The sequence below is a fragment of the Symphalangus syndactylus genome, chromosome 19 (assembly GCF_028878055.3).
Source record: "Symphalangus syndactylus isolate Jambi chromosome 19, NHGRI_mSymSyn1-v2.1_pri, whole genome shotgun sequence".
NCBI lineage: Eukaryota > Metazoa > Chordata > Mammalia > Primates > Hylobatidae > Symphalangus > Symphalangus syndactylus.
The window spans coordinates 81,809,860-81,826,530 of record NC_072434.2 but is presented as its reverse complement, the minus strand read 5'-3'; the positions used below and the strand labels follow the sequence as shown (position 1 = coordinate 81,826,530).

Sequence of the window (16,671 nt, the reverse complement as noted above, 5' to 3'; positions counted from 1 at the left end):
TGAATTCCCTCAACTTTGTCTAAAAGTATCACTAGGTCTGGGTGCAGTAGCTCATGCCTGCAATCCCTGCACTTTGGGAGGCCAAGGAAGGGGGATTGGTTAAGATCAGAAGTTCAAGACCACTCTGGGCAACATAGTGGGATGCTGTCTCTACAAAAAATTTAAACATTAGCCAGGCATGGTGGCACATGCATATAGTCCCAGCTACTCAGGAGGCCAAGGTGGGAGAATCAAGGATTTCTTGAGGCCAGGGGGTTGAGGCTGCAGTGAACCATGATCACACCACTGCACTCTAGCCGGAGCAAGGCCCTGTCCCAAAGTAAATTAAATAAAGTATCACTGTGTTACTGGATATAAAATTTTAGGTTGCCAGGTATTTTCTTTAAGCACGTTTAAGCTTACATCCCATGTCTCCAATTGTTTCTGAGTTTAAATCAACTGTAAATCTTACTCTTGCCCCTTTAAAGGTACTATATCTTTTTGCTTTCTGTTTTTAAGAGTTTCATTTTGTGTTTCCTTTTCAGCAGTTTTCCTCTGATGTGCATACCTGTGATCTGATTTGTCTTATTTAGGCGTCATAGTTTTTCTTGAATCAGTAGTTTAATATAGTTAGTCAATTTTGGAGAACTTTCAAGCAATTGTATTAAATACTTCCTTTACTCCATGCACCTGTGAGTTCTCTTTGTCTCCCTCCATCCATCTTTCCTCTCTCCTTGCTACTGCCTCTCTCCCACCCTTGTCCTTTCATTTTGGGACTCCAATTACATGCATGTAGGATAGACCATCTATAATATCATTTACCATCTTTTTTGTTCTTTTCTATATTTCCCAGTCTTTTTTGGGGGGAAGAAGGGGAGGAGGGTGGACACAGAGTCTTGCTCTGTTGGGCAGGCTGGAGTACAGTGGTGCAATCATGGCTCACTGCAGCCTCTATGTCCTGGCCTCAAACCATCCTCCTGCTTCAGCCTCCTGAGTCTCAGGGACTACAAGCATGCACCACCACATCTGGTTTTTCAATTTTTTTGTAGGGATAAAATCTCACTATGTTGTCCAGGCTGGTATCAAACTCCTGAGCTCGAGGGATCCTCCCAAAGTGTTGGGATGACAGATGTATGACACCACACCCAGCCTGTTTCCCAATCTTTTGACTATCAGTGTTTTAGTCTGAATAGTCTTTTGACCTGATTTCCAGTTCACCAATTCTCTTTTTAGCTAGTTCTAAGCTGATATTAAATCTATCCATTGTTTCTAAGTTTTTTTTTTTTAGTTTTATAATGTCTATATGATAACTTTTTATAGTTTCCAGTTCTCTACTAAATTGTTCCATCTTTTAATTCTTAGAACATAATAATCATAAATAAATAAATATATATATATATATTTTTTTAAGAGATAGAGTCTTGCTCTGCCACCCAGACTGGAGTGCAGTGACACGATCATATCTCACTGCAGCCTTGAATTCCTGGGCTCAAGCTCTCCTCCATACTTGCTATTCCCAGCTCTCCACTTGCCATACCCAGCTAATTAAAAAACTTTTTTTTTTTTTTTTTTTTTTTTTGTAGAGACAAGGCCTCTTTTTGTTGCCCAGGCAGGTCTTGAACTCCTGGGCCCAAGCGATCTTCTTGCCTTGGCTTCCCAAAGTGTTGGGATTATAGAAACACTGTACCCCACCAGATGATCATAAATATTTTTAATTAAACTCCATCATCTGTGTGTCTAATATCTATGTGCCTTTTCAGCACTATGTATATGCTCTTGATATTCAGTCAAGTCCTATCATCTTCTGTGTCCATCTTTGATAATAAGGAAGTAGGCTGATCTTTGTCCTTCATTCCTGGAAGATAGTACACCCTTAGAATTTTCCAAGTGAACAAAAGTGGCTTTGTTATTCATGAGCCCCTTATATCACACCTCAGTTTAAGCTAACGACGTGGTTCATGGTGGGCCCCTAAATAGCTTCAAGATGGGAGCTGGCCATGCTGGAAAGATAAACCACATGATTAAAGGGGTAGAGGTTTGATCCAGCACAACATCTAGGGATAGGAAGGATGCTAGAGATTGAATTCCATCATGTAGCCAATGATCGAATGCATCATTCTTACATAATAAAACCGCACTCAAACACTCTGGGCACTGACGCTCAAGGAAGCATCCTGGATAGTGAACACATTTATGTGCTAAGAGGGTAAAATATTCTAATTACACAGGGAACGAGAAGCTCTGCATTCAGGACCCTCCCAGAGCTCATCCTATGGATCTCTTCATTTAGCTGGTCTGATGTGTATCCTTTATAATAAAACTGCAAGCATAACATCTGTGTTCTGTGAGTCATTCTAGTGAGTTATTGAATCTAAAGGGATTATGGGAACCCCTAAATTTATAGCCAGTTGGTCAGAACTGCAAGTGGTCTGAGGATCCCATTTGTGATTGATGTCTGAGATAGGGGCTGTTTTGGAGAAAACTGAGCCCATAACTTATGCAGTCTGTGCTAACTCCAGGTGGTTAGTGTCAGAAATATACCGCAGTACACTAGTTGGTGCTGAAACAAAACAGCCTGTTTAATTTTGATTATCAGACATTGTATATATAAAATTATAGAGGCAATTTGAGTTTTATATGTAATTTTCTCCCTAAAGGTTTACTTTTGCTTCTTGCAGAATTGACAGACGAGGGCCATAGTAATCTCATATTGTCTTATGGCAAATCCCAAATGGCATTAATATTATTTGATGCTGAGTTTCAATACTTGTAAGGTCTGGTCTATTTCTGGATCACAATTATTTTAGGGATACAGTTCTTTGAGATCCCTCCAAACACGCCTCTTCTTTAGGGAGATCAGTACTACAATTTTTTATCCATTTCCATCCCATGATTCTTCTAACAGTTGTGCTTCACTTCTAAGCCCTTCAGACATTGCAACCGCCTAGAGAGCAGAGGGTGCTCCAAACACTAAATTCATTTCCCTGATCTCCTTCCTTTTTGGGACTATGACCCAATACCACATCTTCACTGCTTTGTTCGGTCTCCATTTTCGGGAGAAAGGAGAGTGTCTACCTTTACTAGTTTTTCTCAGTGGGAGTGGGGAGGTTGGTGTGAAATAATGTCAACAATTATTAAAAATAATGTCTACTATTCTTATGAATATAACATTTAAAAATTATCTTTAAAATATAACTATTTCCAACTTTGAGTCCCCCTCCCATCAGTCTAGTGAGGAAATCAAGCCCTAATCATTCTTGGTAAAGCAGTGCCTTAATATCAGATATTGGGCAGGACCAATTTGCTTGCTAGATCTCCTATACTCAGGGTCTCTCTTTACATGCCCCCTTCCAGTCTGAGGGCCACTGCTTTTTATCCACCCGGGAGACACAGGACATTGTGCTAAAGTAAAAATCTCCACAGTCATTCCCTTCTGAGCTCTTGCCACCTCCTTAGAGGCCAGGATGGAATGCGGAGGAGAATGCTGTCAGGAGCTGAGTGCTGGGTATCCCGAAAGGGGACCCCAGAAATCTTTGCTCTTTGTCCAGTCTCTATGAATGCCTTAAAAAATTGAGATCACTCTGGTCACATGCAGTTGTAACAAATAATAAAAATCCCTTGAACGTTTTGTCTAGTTTCCTCTATAGTAATAGTTTGACAACTACAGTTTTTCAACAAAGATTTTGATTTTGATACAATCTCCCAAACTTATTAGGTTTTTCGAATTTTACTTGTATTCATTTGTGTGTGTGGGTGTGTGTGTGTGTGCGTGCATGTTTGTGTAAGTTCTAAACCATTTTATCATTTGTGTAATATCCTGGTATAAGATACAATAAATCTGAGTTTCTCTTCAAAGGGTTTAGCCTGTTAACTTCTTTATCCTTTGTCCTCAAACTCAACTTTTTTGTTCTTCCTTGCCCCTAGTTACTGTAAACACCCTACCCCCTTCCCATCAGCTCTAATCAATAACTCACATCTGTTCACTTGGTTACCTATACCCATTGTTCCCCCAAAACTGCACATCTCACACACTCCACCTCTGTACCTCACCTCCCCTCCCCCACTATATTTAGGAAAATATGTACAAGTAGCCAATGGGGTCAGCTGATTGTGTGGTCTGACCCTAGCCCATGGTGGAGTGACACAGAGATAGGGGCTGCGTTAAGGATAAAAACCCCTGGTCTCCTTTGTTCTGTGTGCACTTGCGAACTTGACTGATGTGAGTGACACCCTTCTGCAGAAGTAAATTGCCTTGCTGAGAGCATTAAACCTTTTCCTGAGCGCTGGTTTTACTTCACGGCACTGAGCATTTATTCCTGGAGTATTTTATATCCAACACTGGGTTCACCATCACAGGCAAGATCCTACACCACAAAGTTCCCTCAAGTTGCCCTTTTATAACTACATCCACCTCACTCTCATTTCCCTCCCCTGTTTAGCTAACCTCTGATGGCCTATAATCTGTCCTCCATTCCTAAAATTTTATCATTTAAAAATGTTATAAAAATGGAATCACACAGTATGCAACCTTTGGGGATTGACATTTTCCATTCAGCATAATTGCCTGGAGATTCATCCAGGTTGCTGTGTGTTTATTTTTTATTATATTTTATTTTTTTTGAGACAGAGTCGCTGTTGCCCAGGCAAGTGGCATTATCTCAGATCACTGCAACCTCCCTCTCTTGGGTTCAAGTGATTCTACTGCCTCAGGCTCCTGAGTAACTGGGATTACAGGCATGTGCCACCACACCCAGCTAATTTTTTGTATTTTAATAGAGACAGGGTTTTCCCATGTTGGCTGGGCTGGTCTTGAACTCCTGACCTCAAGTGATTCACCCACTTTGGCCTCCCAAAATGCTGGGATTACAGGTGTGAACCACCATGTACGGCCAGGTGGTTGTGCATTTCAATAGACCATTCCATTTCACCGCTGAGTAGTATCCCACGCTATGGACATACCACAGCTGATTCCATGTGTTGATTATTACAAATAAAGTTGCTCTACACCAAATATTTGTATACAATTTTTTGTGTGAACACAGTTTTCATTTCTTTAGAATAAATGCCCAGGAGTACTATTGCTAAGACACACGGTCATGCATGTTCGGTTTTCTAAGAAACTGCCAAAATGTTTTCCAGAATGGCTGTACCATTTTACAAGCAATATATGAGTTACCCAGTTTCTCTGCATTCTCACCAGCATGTGGCTGTCAATATTTTTGTTTGATAAGCATATAGTGGTATCTCATTGTGGTCTTAATTTGCATTTCCATAATGGGTCATAATGCTGAACATATTTCTATGTGCTTATTTGCCATCTGTGTGTCGTCTTTAACCAATAGGTGTCATGGTTTTTGCCTATTTTCTAATTGGATTGTTTGTATTTTGCTGTTGAGTTTTGAGGATTCTTTATATATTTTAGATACCAGTCCTTTATCAGATACATGGTTTGCAAATCTTCTCTCTCAGTCTGTAGCTTGTCTTTTTACTCTCTCCACATGGATTTTTACAGAGCAAAACACACTTTCTCATGTTGATGAGATTCAATTGTAAAATAAAAATAAAATACTAAGACCCTAACTGACTGAGCAGGTCCTCTCTTGGCTGAGAGGACCCCAGAGAAACCTGAAAAAGTAAATTCTGCCCATGATGAGACAAGAGGTTACACACATTTCATTATCTCCCTTCCTTTTGGAGTCTAGACACAATGACTGGCCGGCATTCACATTAAAATAGAGCTCAGAAGACTGACAGAACAGACTCTTCGTGACAATAAGATACCAAATTATGAACAGGACATAAGACCAGGCCAGACAAGTGTTAAGTCCCCTACCCCCTACAGGTCACTCAGACCCAAGGTACTGGTTAATAGACTTCCTTATCTTACCTTAAACATTACTTTGTGCTGACTCCAAATTTTTAGGCAAAGCATTGCACCTTTAACAAATTGCAGATTAAAGAATCTTTGAACCCACTTATGACCTGTAAGCTGCCACTTTAAGATATCCCACCTTTTTAGGCAAGGCCGATGTATATCACCTCCATGTATTCACTTATGACTTGGCCTGTAACTTCTACTTCCCTAGAATGTATAAAACAGTCGTGACATAACGGCCTCGGGACCGTTTACTCAAGGCTTCTTGAGTTTGTGTTTTTCCCTGGGCTTCAGTCACTCATATCGGCTTAGAATCAACCTCTGTAAAATATTTTATAGAGTTTTGTTTTCTCTGTTAACACAATTTACCATTTTTTCTTTTCTTTCGTTTTTTTTTTTTTTTTTGAAACAGAGTCTCGCTCTGTCACGCAGGCCAGAGTGCGGTGGCATGATCTCGGCTCACTGCAATCTCCACCTCCTGGGTTCAAGCGATTCTCCTGTCTCAGCCACCCAAGCAGCTGGCTAATTTGTGTATTTTTTAGTAGAGACAGGGTTTTGTCATGTTGGCCAGGCTGGTCTTGAACTCCTGACCTCAAGTGATCCACCTGTCTCAGCCTCTCAAAGTGATGGGATTACAGGTGTGAGCCACTGCATCCAGCCGCATTTTTTCTTTTATAGACATGCTTTTGGTGTCAAGTTTAAGAACTCTATGATCACAAACATTTTTTTCTATCTGCTTTTTTTTCCCCCTAAAACTTTTATGTTTGTTTTCCTAAAAGTATGTGCTTCATATTTAAGTCTGTGATCTATTTGGAATTAGATTTGATATAAAATGTGAAGTTTAGGCCCAGATTCTGTTTTGTGTATGTTTGGAAGGCCAGTTGATCCACGTGAATGTCTTTTAAGTCTGGGGAAAACGTCTCCTTTTTCTGTCTGAAGCAATCTCTCTTTCCTGTCTGTTCAAGACATTAAGCATAACAATTGCCTTAGATTTAGTCTTTGGGGACTGAAAGTCAGGAAGAGAGATGCCTTGCAGAAAACTTGAGCTTTCTGCCAAGTCTCAAACCTCCTCTTAGGCAAAGAAACACAGGGACTGCTGGCTGCTTAAATTGGAAGAAAGAATAGAGAAAATAGTGGGAGAAAACATAATTTAACATCACAAAAATTGTGCATGTTGGCAAGTATGCAAATTATCTATGGAAGAATCTGTAGCATATATTAGATTCTCAAAGATATCCACAACTCCCAAAATGCTTTGGTTTTAAATCACTGTCATCAAGGTTCAGATTCCTATTCTATTGGTCCAGAGACTCTTCCTATATGTAGAGTTACTTGAAATCAAGGTATTTTCAATATAGATGACTTAGCCAAGCACATTGGAGTCATTCATAGTCCTCAAAATAGTTTTCTACTCACTCAGATTATTATGCTGATTTATTAAGATGGCTTTCTTTCCCCGCCCCTAATTGCTGGCAGATAACAATCCTTCAGGAATTGTCAAAATTATATAAATGGGGGACCTCACAACCAAGGGTGATTCTCTATACATGCATCCTTAACCAAACTTACGTTAAAGTGCAGTTATTTCTTCTCTGTTTCTTTCTTTCACAAATACAAAACAATAGCATTTGTAAGCAGATTCCCATATATACCTCACTATGCAAAAGGTGTGCAAGAAATGAATGGCACAGCACTGGCTGAAAACTGAATGGAAGAGATGAATATGCAGACCAACACGGGTGATCAGTGGCCCTATGCATTGGGCGAAATGAAAGTGTGGGGAAGTTAAAGATAGTCTTGGCAGGGCGCGGTGGCTCACGCCTGTAATCCCAGCACTTTGGAATGCCGAGGCGGGAGGATCACGAGGTCAGGAGATCGAGACCATCCTGGCTAACACAGTGAAACCCCGTCTCTACTAAAAATACAAAAAATTAGCCGGGCCTCGTGGGCTGAGGCAAGAGAATGGCGTGAATCTGGGAGGCGGAGCTTGCAGTGAGCAGAGATTGTGCCACTGCACTCCGGCCTGGGGAACAAAGCGAGACTCTGTCTCAAACAAACAAACAAAAAAAGACAGTCCTACAAGCGGACGTGTCCTCAATCAAGTTAAGTGTGGTTGTGTTCATGTATGACTAGACCCTTGTATTTAAAATGCACGTAGGAATCGTCTGAAAAATAGTTACAGTCACCCACAATTACTCACCTGCAATTCTCATTTAGGGTTGATATTGAATAGCAGGTTCAAAGTAATTAGTGAAAAGCAAAGCTTTTTCGTTGTTATAGGCCGACAAAAATATCCTTCAAAATAAAAGGTCAACAAAGACTTGGCTGATCTTTCTCACGTGGTTGAATGGTAAAATATGTTTTCTAGTATCTAAGTTTTAAAAAAATTATAAATGGCTTCTCCTAGATTAACATTCACTTCATCCTCAATATAGTATTATTGAGATCTTAAAAGACGGTCATACGGTTTGGATTTGTGTCCCCACCCAAATCTCACATTGAATTATAATCCCCAATGTTGGAGAAGGGGACTGATAGAAGGTGACTGGATCATGGGGGCAGATTTTCCCCCTTGCTATCCTTGTGATAGTGAGTTCTCACAAGATCTGGTTGTTAAAACTGTGTAGCACTTCCCCTTCACTCTCTTCCTCCTACTTCAGCCATGTAAAACATGCCTCCTTCCCATTCGCCTTCCGCCATGATTGTAAGTTTCCTGAGGCCTCCCCAGCCTGTAGAGCCTGCAGAAGTGTGAGCCAGTTAAAACTCTTGTCTTTATAAATTACCCAGTTTCAGGTATTTCTTTATAGCAGTGTGAGAACAGACTAATACAGATGGTGAGTTCCAGAAAGATAGTGGCAGGGCCTCAGACATATTTTCATACCCAGCACATACCAAAAATGTCTGGGCTATACAAGTCCCTCAATAAATATTAAAGGAATTGAGTTGAGGTTATTGAAAAGCAGATCCAGTCTTAAAAGGTTATTTCAGAGTGAAATTATAAGTGTTTCAGTTGACACATTTCCATTAGAGAATTTCTGCTGCTGGTACCTTTGGGAGCATGTGGCTGAGCAGCTGAGCAGCAGGCAGGTGCTAAAGCAGCTGTCAGGAGTCTCTTCCTAGTAACAAATCAAGAAGTATTTGCCTAACCAGCATCTCAAGAAGCATTACTTATTTATTCAGGGGCTGAGTTTGCCACAATAGCTCTACTCATGTTGCTGCACAAGGGAAAATAGGTATGTTTTGAGATGACACCTCTGCATAAAATGTAAATGAATCAGCACGGATTTGAAACAACAATAACTTACACTTTGAATCACCATTGAAAGAATCATGTAGGTAGGACTAGAGCAGAAAAACAACAAAATACATGTTGTTACCTTTACTTTGCATCCTTTGCAGAACACAATACAACCATAAAGGCATCTGGAGATTTAAAAAAGAAGATGCTTCTCTTTCTTTTTTTATTCTGAAAGATATTGCTTACATATAGATTAAGTTAATAAACTCAATGTAGACAAGTCATGTTCTTAAATTTTAATTGAGAAAATCATTGAGAGATTTCTTTTTGTATAATGTTGATTTAAATCTATTGTCTGTTTTTCTATTCATATACTCTAAATGCATCAAATGTCTCACTGTTTTTCGTTTTTACCAAGATCCGACAGCTCAAATTCCTATGAATATTTTTAATCTTCTGTGTTGAAAGCCCACATTTTTGAAGCAGTCATTGTACCCAGCCCATGCCTTGAGAGTGCGGCTCTAGACCAAGTCAGCCTTCCAGAACATGACAAACTACAGCAGCTACTGTGCTCTCTGCAATCAGCAAGGAGTTTAAGTTTGGGGTAAAAAGTGAATCTCTCCCAAAGGAGAAGAGGCAAAGAGCAGAAAGTAGCTCTCCTTTATGTACTGACTATTCCATCAAGACTGTTTAGCTAACTCATCTAACTCTCAGTTCCAGGCTGAAAAGATATATGCAGGACCTGAAGATAGAGAAAAAGAAGAAAGCTCTCATAGGTTAAACTTTATCCTTGACCATTTTGGAGAACAACAGAATAGCTTTAAGAGCTTCCTCCTAGGTGGTGGCCAAAGGCATACAAATATCCTCACAAGGATATTAGTCATCCAGTTGTGTACACAGATATAAACTATGCATCTCTTTCTAAGCCAGATGGAGAGATTTAATTCATTATATCTAATCCATCTCATGCCTTATCAATTATTTACAACTAAAGCTCATTAAATCATCATAATATTAAAAGGGGGCATGGAGGTAAAAATCTTGTCATGCATGCACATGGCATAGCTTTTTCCTGCTGAGTCACATTTTGGAAAGCAAATGTAGCATTTATTTCCAGATACTGTCAGAAACTATGACTTAATTGGCCTGCATTTGAAAGTAACAAGACACAGCAAGCATATGCCAAGAGCAATGCCAGCTAAGGTGGAAGAAGAACAACCTTTCTCTCCTTCTTTCCCCACCTCTCCCTCTTACCACCCCACAAAACATACCACACACATGAACACTCTCCATCCCCTACCATGCATTATTTTTCTTCTTAGCTCTTATCATCACCTAATGCATTTTATCTCTGTATATGTAGGTAAGTGTATGCATTTATAAATAAACATATTTATTGCCATATATGCCCACTAGAATGTAAACTTCTTGAGAAAATAAACTTTGTAACTTTTTGTATGCTACTATAGCCCCAGCACCCAGAAAATTATAGTCATTCTACACATTCTTATTGAATCAATAAAACTAGTTTGGACATTGCAAACCTGTTTTTAACATAAATAATGCTTTTCAAACAATGTTTCCTTAATAGATTTCCAAAGTAAAGGCCCCAAATAATCTTCCCCAATGCATCCATTTTAAAATGTATTAATATAGAAGTATGCGGAGTTTATTCACATAGTGCATATCGAATCCATAAAGTCTAAGTGCACATAAAGGAAACGCCTTTGTTGATATTTTATTATATTCACATAAAATTTTGGATGGAAATAATGAGATGCAATCTAGAAACAAAATCTAGAACAGAAAATACTCTCCACATAAAATATGTCAGGCTTGAAATAAAATTTGGTAATCAAATTTCAAGCCTCCAGAATGAAACCCTATTTAAGTTTTTATTTTTAATTTTTGTGGGTATGTAGTAGGTATATATATTTATGGGGTATATGAGATGCCTTGATTCAGGCATACTATGCATAATAATCCCTTCAGGGTAAATGGGGGATCCATCACTTCAAGCGTTGATCCTTCGTGTTACAAACAATCCCATTATACTCTTTTAGTTATTTTTTAATGTACAATAAATTTATTGTTGGCAGTAGTTACCCTGTTGTGCAAAAGCCTATTTTTAAAGCAATAATTAAAATATGATTGACAAGGGATGCTGACACATCCCTTCCCAACTACCAGACTAGCTTCTCTTTAACTCATTCTATCTCACTAATTGAAGAGTTTAATAAGAAGTAAAAAGTTACGACACTACAGTTAGTACTCATGAGCTCTGTCCCTTGTACCTGATTGCTCACAACTACTATAGTTATATTTTTACTATTTTTTTGTTGTTTAGACAAATTGTCTACTAGTCATTTTAGAGCGATTTGTCTTTCTGAAAAAATCTCAAGTAACTTAAAGCAATAGTGATGTTGTATCTCATGAACACGTCAGAATTCAATCCATAAAAGCAAAATGGGCAGGAAGCATGAGAAAAAGATAAATATTTAGTTTAACTGTGATAGGCCTCATCTTCAATTCAGTACTTCTTAATTGAATACTCTATATGCTCTTCATTCTAAGAGCTTTATTAACATTCTTTAGGAGAATGAATAGGTAACCACATACACATACATATCTAAATGTGAAGGGGAAGGTAAAGGTAACTCTACTGATATCCAGAATCATAAAACCCATTATTGAGCTGGATTTTCAATAGCTACAATTAGAGTTATGTATATTAAATAACTGTCAATAGAACAAAGCAGGAACAGGTGGACAAATCCATGTAGAAACACAGCATTTATGACCAGACTATTCCTAAATCACTCAGAAGTAAACACCTCTTCTGGCCATCCCCTTAATAGTTTCCACCATGTCTCCTAACAAAGTAAATTAGACTTTAGTTATTTAACGTTAACAACAGCATACAATTAATGAGTATAGCCAGATCATAATTACAGAAAAGAATTATAAGGTAAAAATTTTTTTTTACATATTTCCCAGGACCTTCTCTAGCTTTCATGTCACTGTGCAAAAATAAAATTATTTTTATTTCTTTGTTTAATGAATGAAAAAAATATACTTTTAGATCATCCTTATGCATGTCTCCCCCAGTGCAGACTGATTTCAAATAAAGAAAGGCTGCTTCCTTGTTGAGCTATCCTTTGCCTCCCCCAAGTTCCTTACAATGACCTAGGGAAATAACAGAGGGAGGTTGAAAATTTTCTAAACAATGGTATTAACAAGATTTAGAAATAATGAAGTGCTGTGTAACTGTGAAATTCAAGGAATTATTTTTATCATTCTATTCAAATAATTGCTCAATCCTAGTATAACCAACACAAATAGTTTTTTCTTAAGCAACATCCCTTCAGCTCCATGCTGCCTATTGCTGACTCATTTTCTCCCTGGAGTCATAATCTGACATCCATTTTAATCTAATTTCACCCATGTAAATATGCTATAAAAAGGGACACAAACAAATGTGTTCTTACCACCATCACTACCTACCAAGAGTCCTGATAGGCTGGTCTAATTACATACTGAGATTAAATTGGCACTGAAATTATCAACATGAAATCAAGAGTATTTGGAAAGGAGGGGCAGGCTTCAACATATATGCAAAAGGAGAGTGGGTCCAGAACATGATTAAAGTATCTTTGAAATGTCCCCTGGATTTCTCTGCAATCGTAACTAGCCATCGAAAGGATCCTCTTGGATCTAGTCTGGCCTCTCTTTCTACAAAGTCTATGCTCTACCATTCTGTCATCCATACGCCCAGAGTCCCTCAAACTTTTCAATCATATCTGGCTAAATGCTGCCTCTTCAGACTAAATAATAGCGACAGACTAAATAATAATAACAACAACAATAAATGTGTTGATTTCTCAATATGCATCAAGTATTTTATGTGTATTTTCTTATTTAGCCTTTTCAATAGCCCCATAAAGTAGGAGATAATATTTAAGCTGCATTTTACAAAGAGGGGAAACCAATGTTTAAAGAAACTATGTCACCTACATGAGTCACACAACTGGTAAGTGGCAGAGCAGAACCCCAATCCCAGATCTGTCTGGTTCTAGGGTCCATTACCTTAACCACGAAGCTCTACAGTGTCTGTACATACAGCCGAAAGAGCTCTAAGAAACACTTAGTCTGTCTTCCATTTAACATATCAGGGACTGAGGATCCAAAGACTCTGGCATGGTCTCTTATAAGCTCTAACTCCAAATAAATGCATCATAGCATTTAACATATCCACAGCCCAATCCTTTGGCTTCAATGACTAACTTCCCCGGTTCCCTACTAAACTATCACTCTGACTCTCTTGCTGACTCTTATTTCTCTGCCCACATCCTAAACATCAGCATTCTGTAGGAACCCATCCTCAGCCTCCCACCTGGTTAGGCTATTCCAGGACTTTACAGCCTTCATAAGGCCATGCCCAATCGATATACACGTCTAATCCCAGCTCCTCCCTCTCCATCTGATGAACATATGATAGACCCCATTCCTTTAAATATCCCCCTTACGCTTAGAATTTGCACCCATCCCAAGCTTTGTTAAGTTAAAGACTCAGACATCCCAATTTCCTACTTGATGTCTCATAGACTGTACTCATCTGTAACCAAGGTTTAACTCCATCTTTTATAGCAAACATGTACCATCTCCTGCAATCCTTAGCTCCAGCTGTCTTCCCCTGAGGCAGAAAAAAAGATGGCGCTGGATTTGATACCTTCTCTCCCAGCCTGTATCTAGTTCTCCCTTAAACCCATCACTTTTATCTAAATGTCTATGATGCAAGTAAACCTCTCCATTCTGATGGCATTCTCTGGGCTAAGTTCTTGGATTTTGTCACACGAATTACTGCATTTCATTTCCGTGACTCAGATTCTCCCACCTCCAATCTAAGTTCTCCTTGCCTAACAGAGTTATTATTTTAAAAGAGGACTAACTATTCCACTCTGGTCCCCACATCCCTTCCTAACAACCTCAGAATAAAAGCCAGCCCACGGGAATGGCACTGAGGATCCTTCTCTTGTCTACTTTCCACCTTTTCCTCCATTTTCCCCCTAATCACTCTGGAATAATTGCTATTCCCAGAATATACTTGACATCTCTCTAGTTCTTAAGTTTATACTTCTGTTTGAAACTAATTCCTTAATCCAAGTGTCTTAAAATCTCCATTATCTTTTATACAAACCCTACTGACACCATTGACATCTTCTTCCTAAACTTACTGAAAGAGGCAGTTGTAGCTTACGGAATGTTTCTGGGGGATGTATGTCACTCTCGACCATTATCTAGTTCTGCCTGGGAACAGTGGTTAAGACCCAGTACCCAGGTCTCAGAGGGACTTTTCCTGAGATTATGCAGCTGGTTAAATGACTCTTAATTTTCTAAATGGTCCCTATATATTTTTATTAAATTTTAAAAATAAATAATTATTAATAGTTACCTAAGTGTCCACGTTAATATGAAAAATGTCCACTAAAAGATTTCAAGATACGTAACAAACCATCCACACAATGCCTTCTCTCACTGCAATCTCTTATTTACATATTCATCCTACTACATTCATTGATTAATTTGTAAGGTAGGGCAGTAGCAAACTATTCTAAATAGTTTTATGGTTTTGTAATATTTGTGCACTTTTCTCAGTAGATTCACACTATTTTAATCTTGTCCCAGTGCCAAATAAATTAACATGAGAGAGGTATTATATCAGATTAAATATGAGAGAAAGTGATCAATTCTATCATCTGTATCAATAAATGAGAGGTCATAGCAAAGGGTCCTAAAATTGTATGCAATTTGAGAACTCTGACTTCAAAACTGAGTTTGAGATTAAACATTCTAAAAAGAAAATTAATCAAAACTAATGAGCATTTAATGAAGTTCTAAGTAGTTTAATGCAATGTGGTCACTCTTCCCACTTCGTTTATTTTGTTCAGTGTTTCTTAATATGTTTTAATTATACAAAAATTTTCACTTCTTCTATTGGTAGGTAATAGAAATATAACATGAGAAAAAGCTAAGAGGGGGCAACAAATGGATCACTTCAGTGAACCAATGAATGTCAGGAGCCCATCTTGTATGATGCTACTGGCCTGAACGAACAGATCCCTAGTTTTTGAAACATTACACCAGGGCAAAAGAGTGCAAGTCTCAATGCAATGAGCTCAGGTACCAACCTCCGCTGCTCTTCACCATGTTCTCCTGAAGGGACAGTGAGACACTCGTCCATGTGTCCATGCAGCAACCTGAGGACATCACCACCAATGAGATACCCTGTAAGGATTAAAAATCATTCAGGTCTGGACTCTCCGTGTCAGATGCTGATAGCCAGACAGATCATCTGGTCCAATCTTCTACTTTTATAAAGAAACTGAAGTCTAGTGAGTCTTAAGGATCTGGCCAAGGTCACAGAGATAGACAGTGCCGGCTGTTCCCTCTGAGTCCCGGGTGCCCGAGTCCCACAGTTAGGGATATTCCCACTAAAAGCATGACCTCGAACACATAAAATCGTCTGTTAAACATACAAACACATTTAGAATCAGATGTGAACCTATATAAGTTGGAATAACCAGAACATATACAGATATTTCCCTAGGAAACCCTGCTTCTTTGTAAAATTCGTGTTCCAGCTATAAGGCATGACCTCAGAAAACAGGAAATCTTGACATTAGTCCAACTAGGCAATACCCCGAGGTCAAAAAATTGAAGAAAACAATCCATAGGAAGCTATCACATAAAGCACACACAAATAAACTAACGCTGACAGTAGCATAAAAATAAGGGAAGATTAATCTTCGCCCAAGCTTCACTTTTAAAATAGCAATTTAAACAAGATCCTCAAATGTCAGGTATCTGCATTACAGAATATTTAGACACAGACCGAAAGCTCGAATTAACAATCAGCTCATTATCACAATTCCAAAGATGACTATCAACTTTGCATCGAGGACAGGCCCTCTAACTGAAGTGGAGTCTTTACCTTGGGCTGCCTCACTTCCCGAGCTGATTGGGGCCACGCTCCAGAGAGTCTGCTGGAAAGCGGCATCCACGTGTAAGCTTCCATTGCCGTAAGACAAGTGCTGTATCAAGAGGCAAAAGGAGGCATCACTTCAGGCTCTGGTAAGCTGTAACATGTAAGCGCTTCTAGCAATGCAAACTTAATGTTGCTGATTTGGTTATGTTCATAGAGAACATCTGTTTCAACCTGTCATTCAAGAATCAAAAAACTGGTCAGAAGGAAAGAAGTTCCTCTCTGAATTTAGGGATTTTTAAACTTCATGCTAACAGTTACCGACTTAAGTCAATAATCAAAATATGCATAAATGAATACACTAAATAAGTTTATTTGTAACAAGGTACTATTTTTGTTTTAAGGATGATTGATGAACAAAATGAGTGCTTAAAATTATAATTAGGTTTCCTATATATCACACTGACAGCTTTTTGATGATGAAATAAGTGAAATCTATTGGACCAAGTTTATGGAGTCTTCATTTTATGAAGTCCTTAGGCATCTTATGGGGTCTTTTATGGAGTCCTTCAGGAACTGTTATCTGCAATTTGATGC

At 38.7% G+C, this 16,671-nt stretch overlaps 1 protein-coding gene across 1 annotated transcript in view; it reads right to left on the bottom strand.

Moving 5' to 3' along the window:
- RYR2 (ryanodine receptor 2) overlaps positions 1-16,671 on the bottom strand; it is a 784,036-nt gene that overhangs the window by 434,352 nt on the left and 333,013 nt on the right. The window contains exons 9-10 of the mRNA XM_055233438.2: positions 16,084-16,183; positions 15,281-15,377 (exon numbers count right to left, since the gene is read on the bottom strand). Coding sequence (XP_055089413.1) covers positions 15,281-15,377; positions 16,084-16,183 — 197 coding nt within the window. The remainder of the gene's footprint in view (positions 1-15,280; positions 15,378-16,083; positions 16,184-16,671) is intronic.